Source organism: Doryrhamphus excisus, chromosome 6 (genome assembly GCF_030265055.1).
Source record: "Doryrhamphus excisus isolate RoL2022-K1 chromosome 6, RoL_Dexc_1.0, whole genome shotgun sequence".
Lineage (NCBI taxonomy): Eukaryota > Metazoa > Chordata > Actinopteri > Syngnathiformes > Syngnathidae > Doryrhamphus > Doryrhamphus excisus.
The window spans coordinates 19247008-19256540 of NC_080471.1; the positions used below are offsets into that span (position 1 = coordinate 19247008).

The following is a 9533-nucleotide window of genomic DNA, read 5'->3' on the forward strand; positions in this document are numbered from 1 at the left end:
GTACCTTTCCTTTGATTTTAGCTAACTCTTCTACCACATAACAACTAACATAACGACTGCATAACTATAACATAACGACTAGGGATCGACTGATATGGTTTTTTTGGGGCCGATGCCGATACCGATTTTTTTTTCCATCACCTTCAGCCGATGGCCGATTTTGCTTGGACCGATATTTGTGGCCGATACTGCTTTTGATCCTTCAATTTACATGAAAAAATGACAATGATAACACTGAACACAGTAGGATTCAGCTTTCTTAAACACACATTTAAACAGCGTTATCAATTTTAAAAGGAGTAAATATTCAACCATGCGCAAAACATTTTTAAAAACAAACATTTTCAAAAGAAGTTTTATTTAGCATCGATGTGATGACTGCTCCTCCGCAGTGTGACGCGCAGTTATAACAGTTACAACATTAAAACCATTATAAATGTGTGTTTCAGATGCTCATTGATTTTGAAATTATCATACCTTTTGTAAAAAAATATATAAGTCTGTCATTAATGATAAATCAATATAAATCAACACTGCAAGTATGATGCGTTTATACATGCCATTACAGTGGTCAGTTATCCTCACGAGTGTCGCAAGGACTGCTGGAGCCTATCCCAGCAGTCTTTGGGCGAGAGGCGGGGTACACCCTGGACTGGTCGCCAGCCAATCACAGGGCACATATAGACAAAGAACCATTCACACTCACATTCATACCTATGGACAATTTGGAGTCGGCAATTAATTTGCATGTTTTTGGAATGTGGGAGGAAACCGGAGTATCCGGAGAAAACTCACGCATGCAAACTCCACACAGAGATGGCCGAGGGTGGAATTGAACCCTGGTCTCCTTGCTGTGAGGTCTGTGCGCTAACCACTCGACCGCCATGCAGCCCCTGTATATAATACAGTTAAATACAATGGCATTAGGTCAACAGTTTTATGTGTGTTTTCCAGGCTATGAGCGTCCTCCAGCCGCCCAGTCCCACCGAGAGCCAGCATGGCAGGGCCGCTCCATCGGCACCACCAAACTACGACTGGTGGAGTTCTCATCTTTCCTGGAAACACAAAGGGACCAAGAGGCGGTCAGTATCACACAAACATACTACACAACAGCAGACAACCCGTGTTGTGTGTCTCACAAGTATGACTAACCTTGGTGAAGCGTCGTCTCTTCAGTCTATCCGTCATACTGCCACAGTATACATTCAGTGCCATTTTTCTGCCGTGCACACACAGACAGCAGACATTCATCTTGTTGTTTTTTTTTCGTGCTCAAATACTATTTACTGCATATAATATATTTTGTCAGTAACAATAAGCACACAAATCCATGTATATGAGTAATAAAGCTTAAGATTAATTGAATAATAATTTCACTACTATATCATTCATATGTGTGCTTTGCTCCAAATCATCTTTAATGAACAAACTTTAAATGTTTCTCCCTCCAGTACAACAAGCACCTGTTTGTGCACATCAGTCAGAGCAATCCGAGCTACAGCGACCCCCTGCTGGAGTGTGTGGACATCAGGCAGATCTACGACAAGTTCCCAGAGAAGAAGGGTGGCCTCAAAGAGCTCTTTGGAAAGGGGCCTCAAAATGCTTTCTATCTCATCAAGTTCTGGGTGAGCACATGGCGGAATTGGACGTCAATTTTAATTCAAGTTACATATGGTGGAAATGGTTAAAGGGATAGTTCTGATTTTTTTTTTTTACATGAAGTCGAATGACATTCCCATTAGCAGTGTTAGTGTTTCCGCTACATGAAATTGATGGTGGCAATGCGACGCTACACCTTAAAAATGAGTGATGTATTGCATAAATGGGTATATATATAAAACCCACGCATGCACGGGGAGAACATGCAAACTCCACACAGAGATGGCCGAGGGTGGAATTGAACACGGGTCTCCTGGCTGTGAGGCGTACGTGCTCACCACTCGGTCACCGTGCAGCCTAGATACATATGTAGCTTATTATTTGATGATCTAATAGTGTCGTGTTTTGTGTTTTTTAACATCTTAATCAGACCAAACCATTTGTGCATTAGGGGTGGTAGGAGCATTCTTGACTCTATTTTCAAAGACAATAAAGGCAAAAGAACCAGAAATCATTTTTTGCATGTAAATATGGCACATTTGCTCATCCAAATCAGCACATTTTGAAATGAAACAGAATGATTAATCACATTTTCATGAGGAACCAGTTCTGCCCTCCCATGCAGCTTTAAGAAATCCCAGGGATCACCCTGAGTGTAGTGCATCAAAAGTGACCTTTCTCCTATTTCGTCTGGTCAGTTTTTGGTGTTGAAGAAAGCTAGATTGCTTCTCAAAACAATATGCGTTCAAATGAGTAATTGTAGTAGTTGGCCTTACAAAGCATTACATACCTCAAAGTTGCTGACCAAAATGCTCACAGTGATGGAAAAGTCACTACTGATGCCCTACAGTACTGACGGGGGGGGCTGTCATACTACTACTTCATGTCAAAAAAATCCACACTACCCTGTAAATCAACCTGTACTTTTCCACTGACACCATGTCTTTGTGTTGACAGCTGCGAGTGTGTATGTGTGCATGTGTCGTTGTGTGCTGTCGTTCCACCTGGGATATGGAAGTGGCGGAGTGATGAACACACATTTGCTTTGTTTGAACACCTGCCCACTATGTCATATATTACACCATTTCCACATAGCAAAATGTCTAAATTTAAACATCTCCGGCACCTCAGGGTGTCACTGTTCTAATTATCCATTTACAATTTAACTGAGTAAAAATACAGTTAAAAAGTATTTTTTTTCATTATTGCATGACTTGTTTGGCAGAATGTGTGATATTGAGACATTTGTATGTATAGTACCCAACTGAAAATGGTACATTCCAATGATATTGAACGGGAATTGTACATGGTATGTCCAATAGTACTGCTTATATATGACTTGTAGATTTGAACAATTACATTTTTCAGAGAACACCCATTTTCTCAAAGCTATCACTCTATGGCTAATTGTAAACAAAATATTTAATATTTATAGGTTATCACATGGTTTGTCTGGTATCAGGCCAGGTATCATGCCCCCCATGACCTTCGGTCTCAGGCATGATACTGGGCCTGATACCAGACAAACCATATGATGATCTTATTATTATCACATACTATTTAATCATGAGCTTATTATCACGTACTATTTAATCAAAAGACCATTTTGTTTCCATAAAATGTTCAGTTTATTACATGTATTATATCTAAACAGTGTAAACACAATAATTGCAAAAATATTTCAACAATAATATTTTATCAACAGTCTTATCTTATCAATGTCTGACAATTAAAGTTCCATTAATCAAGTTTGGGTTTTTTGGTGACTGGAGAAGCACTAGGCACTAAGCACTCGTGCGCTGTTCTCTGATTGGTTGTTTCACGGGCACGATACCAGAGCAGCGCGCTCTGAGTGGACAGCTATACCGGGGCTGATACTGGCCATGGTTAAACTCTATATTTTATCAGTATCACTGCCCTGGGCTTTGACACAGTATCATTTTTGGCCTTTTCCCGTATCGTTCATGGGGCGGTTTCTAGGGTACAGGGCCAATTAATACTGTAGTATGTGATAAACACACATATAACACATTTTAATGCAGTTTTTCATTGGGGGCAAATATTTTCAAACAGTTAGGGGTATATATAATACCGTTAATTTTTTGTAAAAATTAAACAAAATTCTCAAATAAAATAACTTCAATAATAATAATGTCCAATGTTTCTTTCTAGGAAAGAACAACAATGCAGACGTGTAACAGTAACAGTTTGACCAGTCTAAATGATCCGTTTGACCACATAGACATCAATGATTAAGCATAGGAAATGGGTTTGGAAAATGCATTATGCATACTGTAAGTCAATGTGTTTATATATTAATTGTGCATTTTCTCACTAGGCGGATCTAAATTACAACATACAGGAAGACCCAGCTGCTTTCTACGGGGTCACCAGTCAGTATGAGAGCTCAGAGAACATGACCATCACCTGCTCTACCAAGGTGTGCTCCTTTGGCAAGCAGGTCGTCGAGAAGGTGGAGGTAAGTAGAATGGAAGTTTGATTCATGTCTTACTTTGTTTTGTCTTACTCAAGGTAATAATCGTTCATAAGCTGCACGGCTTCTGATTGGCCACACAGCTAGGAGATCCGAGTTCAATTCCACCCTCGGCTATCTCTGTGTGGAGTTTGCATGTTCTCCGTCGTACATGCGTGGGTTTTCTCTGGAGACTCCGGTTTCCTCCCACATTCCAAAAACAAAAGGCGCTTCATGCTAGAAAAGCCTACAATGTGACTGAATTACAACAATTCTGCAAAGATGAGTGGGCCATAATTCCTCCACAGCGCTATAGGACACTCATTGCAAGTTATCACAAACGTTTGATTGCAGTTGTTGCTGCTATGGGTTTCTCCCTTTTGTGTTCAATTGTGTTGTCATTGAGTAATATTTCAATTTGTTTGATTTCAATTTGTTTCAATTTGTTTGTGATAACTTAAGGTCATGTTAGCACGCAGGCCTCACAGCTAAAAGATGGGAGTTCAATTCCACCCTCGGCCATCTCTGTGTGGAGTTTGCATGTTCTCCCCGTGCATGCGTGGGTTTTCTCCGGGTACTCCGGTTTCCTCCCACATTCCAAAAACATGCTAGGTTAATTGGCGACACCCAAATTGTCCATAGGTATGAATGTGAGTGTGAATGGTTGTTTGTCTATATGTGCCCTGGGATTGGCTGGCCACCCTGAACACAATGAGGCATTCTTAGTATGATGCGGTGTCATCATTCCATCAGTCATTACGGATGTAAAGTAATACTGTTTTTTTTCTCTTCTCCTTCAGACGGAGTATGCCAGGTTTGAAAATGGACGTTTTGTGTACAGAATCAGTCGTTCTCCGATGTGTGAATACATGATCAACTTCATCCACAAGCTGAAGCACCTGCCAGAGAAATACATGATGAACAGCGTCCTAGAGAACTTCACTATTCTGCTGGTGAGGACGTCAGATAGTCTGAGTCTATATATGTGTGTGTGTGTGTGTGTGCTGTTAACCTTCCTCTTGTGTTAGTTTTCTGGTATCATCTCTTATGTTAACAGGTCGGTTTTGACCCGTGTATTAAATCAGCTATAAAATACACTAAAAACAATAAGTTACCATTAAATTTGCTTCTCATGTCTTGGTTACCTTCTTAGGCTTCCCCATCCATGAAAATGTTGTTTTTAATACTTTTGGTGTGGGCATGTAGGCCTTTTTTTGTCACTATACCCCTCAATTTAAATTTCCAAAAATGATAAACTGAACCTCAAAAGAATCATATTCATAATTTGAAGGTTCTTTTGTTACCTGGCTATTACTGAGGGATATAGAACATATCTTTTAAATCAATTTTAGTATTAATCACTTAAGAAACATCTATGGCAGGGGTCTCAAACTCAATTTACCTGGGGGCCACTGGAGCTAGGGTCTGGGCAAGGCTGGGCTGCATCAGGTTTTCCAAAAAAAAAAAACGCATTTATTAAAAACAGAAAAATATACAAACTTTTTCAGTGCTTTGGTTCCGATTTTCTACAATAAAAGCTCTGATAAAACATTCCACTGTTCTCAAATATCTTAATTTGTATTTTTCTGCACAAAATAAGATGAAAAATAAATAAACAAATCAAGAATAAAGAAAATCAATCAGTAATAAATAAATATAATAATAATAATAAAACTGCAAATAATAAAAACTTAAGAAACCACATATAGTTGGTGGGTAGACAAATTATTTTTTTCAGATTAAAATGAACAAAGCATTATTAGAGCCCTGTAGACATGACAAAACACGACTATAGTCACATTTATACTTTTTTTATTTACAACATATTGCGCAACTGCAAGGTCTTGAGACACATGCTAACTCGCAAACTAGAGAGCTAGCGACCTAAACGGTAGCCTTCAAGTTATTTCCTTTAAACTTAAATAGCCAAAAACTTACCACTTCCACACGGATAGGGAGGATAACTATTAACAGATATTTAACCTTTAACATGAACATTAATCAAATGGTAATATTTTTTTCTGGGTACATGATACCATACAGCATCCATATCAAACTTGCGCGGGCCTGCACTAACATTAAACTTTCATATCAAGGCGGGGGCCTCAAACTAGTGTCCTGCGGGCCACATTTGGCCCACGGGCCGCGTGTTTGAGACCCCTGATCTATGGTGTTTGGGTCAATTTTGACCCATATATATATTAATGTCAAGAAAAGGTAGAAAAAGTTATTGTTTTCAGTTACAGAACTTTTAGTATAAACTGAAATAAAAAAAAAACAGAACAGGTCCAGATCTTGGTTCACTGTACTTCTTGCCATTCTTTCCATGATCCAAATTGTAAATGTGAAATCAGCCAAACAAATGAGTGAATTCACCTCACATGTATACTGGGAAAAAAAAAACGGTCAAAATTAGAATCCCCAGAAGCTTACATAATGAGAAAAGGAGCTGGTTGTCAATGTGTTGGTTAATTGTACACTTATGATTTCAATTATGGCTCAAAATATTGCTTTATAATCATATTATTATAACCGGGTCGATACCGACCCTAACAATACAGTAACAAGAGCATTTTAAAATGTAGTAAAACCTTTTTTTTTTGTTTTATTTTGTTGAAATAGAGTTTCCTGACAAAGTCAAAAAGCCTTGATGCAATAAACAAATGTTCTTTTTATGCATTAAAATATAAAACGGGTCAGTGCCGACCCCTAACACAAGAGGAGGGTTAAATACATATTATCATAATTATGATTCTGAATATTTTGGTATTTCAGGTGGTGAGCAACAGAGACACTCAGGAGACCTTGCTGTGCATGGCCTGCGTGTTTGAGGTGTCAAACAATGAGCACGGAGCACAGCACCACATCTATCGTCTTATCAAGGAATAACACACACACACATACACACACATATACACATAATTATGGCCTTTTTTTGAAATGTCTAGAAAAGTGTCTTTCAACCAAACAACATGAGGAAGAAAACAGCACGGTCACAACTATGGCACTGATGTTTTTTTTTTAAATTCATACTTCATATAAGACCTCCAAAACACCAAAAAAGAAAAACAAAATGTTGACACCTGATGTCACCTTTCATTTAATTCTTATTTGCAGCTCTGATGTTTTTTTTTTGTGTTGCATTGCTATTTGAACTCAAAACAAAGTCAAATTCATATTCACACTAAAGGTCAGACCCTGTGTATCATCAACAAGCAGAGAAACACTGGATTAAGTACTTAGCAGTACAATACAGAAGTGGTCTTGTACTTGTATCTTCATAGCAATGCTTTCATTGTATGAGTGGTAGTCTTGCGCACAAAAAAACTTGTCTCCCAAAGAAAATAATCTTTTTTTTTTTTTTTTTAACATTTTTGTACAATTCAAGAATTTAAAAAAATATCTCTACATTTTGGAAAAAAAATAAAAAATACTATTAATAACATATATTCTCTATTTTAATTCCAGGAACACAATCTAAAATGTATGTTAATAAGAAGTTATACGCAAAAAGTACAAATATTTCAGGTACATTTATGTGCAACAATGTTCATTTTGATGTATGTGAAAGCACTGTGAATTGTATAAACGGAACCATAGTGCAAAATAAAAAGGGGAGAACTCTAAGAAATGAAGTTTCCTTTAGTTGACAGTCTGTGTTTTGTGTTTCCGACTTGTTGAGCGGAACACATTGAAAAAGGCGAAATACAGTACTTTTTCTTTTCGGTTACCCATTATCAATGAAGTAAATACCAAAAAAAAATAAAAATAATAATAATAACGTTGTGCACTGTAGCAGGTGACGTTCTCTGGTTTGTCCGTGTCATGCTTGGCAGCATGAAGTGCCTTTGTCTGGAAACAACAAGTGTCTTCTCTCTTTTACTCAAATCCCCCACCTGTCAAATTCACCATCTTATTTGTCAATGTTTGAAAATGATAATTGCACACGTTCCGATACTGGACTAATGTTTAACGTTTAATGTCTTGTTGTAATTTGTTGTATTTTTTTTAATTGGTTCCCACAGAATGTAAATGAAAAGTTGAGTCATTTGGCATGTGTTTGAGTCTGTGTACTACACGTATGTGGGACTAAACCTCATTGAAAACAATGCACATCATTGTTCTAACTAATGTGTTGTTGACCCCTAACATTAACTAATAACTTGTGAGTTATTACAGATATAAATACTGTAATACATTTTCACTATTACATGATTTGTAAAGGGATCTCATCCTTATCTAAGGTGAAAAGATGTGTTTTAATTAGGGATGTCCGATAATTATTAGCATAAAGTCAGCATAATGTGATAAATGTGATATCAGATCAAATTTTTTTCAAATCATCCATCCATTTTCTATACCGCTTATCCTCACGAGGTTCGTAGGCATGCTGGAGCCTATCCCAGCCGTCTTCAGGCAGGAGGCGGGGTACACCCTGGACTGGTGGCCAGCCAATCACAGGGCACATATAGACAAACAACCATTCACACTCACATTCATACCTATGGACAATTTGGAGTCGCCAATTAACCTAGCATGTTTTTGGTCAAGTGGTTAGCGCGCATTCCTCACAGCTAGGAGACCCGAGTTCAATTCCACACTCGGCCATCTCTGTGTGGAGTTTTCATGTTCCCCCCCGTGCATGCGTGGGTTTTTGCCCGGGTACTCCGGTTTCCTCCCACATTCCGAAAACATGCTAGGTTAATTGGCGACTCCAAATTGTCCATAGGTATGAATGTGAGTGTGAATGGTTGGTGCTGGAGCCTATCCCAGCTGTCTTTGGGCAAGAAGCGGGGTACACCCTGGACTGGTCGCCATATAGACAAACAACCATTCACACTCAGAGATGGCTGAGGGTGGAATTGAACTCGGGTCTCCTAGCTGTGAGGCCTACGCACTAACCATTCGATCACCGTGCAGCTCCATTCCAAAAACATGCTAGGTTAATTGGCGACTTCAAATTGTCCATAGGTATGAATGTGAGTGTGAATGGTTGTTTGTCTCTATGTGCCCTGTGATTGGCTGGCGACCAGTCCAGAGTATACCCCGCTTCTCGCACGAAGACAACTGGGATAGGCTCCAGCACTCCCCGCGACCCTCGTGAGGATAAGAGGTAGAAAATGAATGAATGAATAATTAACCTAGCATATTTTTGGTCAAGTGGTTAGCGAGCAGGCCTCACAGCTAGGAGACCCGAGTTCAATTCCACCCTCAGCCATCTGAGTGTGAATGGTTGTTTGTCTATATGGCGACCAGTCCAGGGTGTACCCCGCTTCTTGCCCGAAGACAGCTGGGATAGGCTCCAGCACCCCTGCGACCCTTGTGAGGATAAGCGGTAGAAAATGAATGAATTTTTTTGGAATGTGGGAGTAAGACGGATGGGGAGAACATGCAAACTCCACACAGAGAGTGTGGAATCGAACCCAGGTTTCTTAGCTGTGTGGCCTGCTCCACCGTGCAG

General features: G+C 39.1%; 1 protein-coding gene across 1 annotated transcript in view; it reads left to right on the plus strand.

Annotated features, from left to right (window-relative positions):
* LOC131130709 (transcriptional enhancer factor TEF-1-like) overlaps positions 1–8529 on the plus strand; it is a 41589-nt gene extending 33060 nt beyond the window's left edge. The window contains exons 8-12 of the mRNA XM_058074558.1: positions 955–1082; positions 1452–1625; positions 3938–4078; positions 4873–5025; positions 6848–8529. Of these exons, the coding sequence (XP_057930541.1) occupies positions 955–1082; positions 1452–1625; positions 3938–4078; positions 4873–5025; positions 6848–6961 (710 nt within the window). The 3' untranslated portion in view covers positions 6962–8529. The remainder of the gene's footprint in view (positions 1–954; positions 1083–1451; positions 1626–3937; positions 4079–4872; positions 5026–6847) is intronic.
* Positions 8530–9533: the final 1004 nt, after the last annotated feature.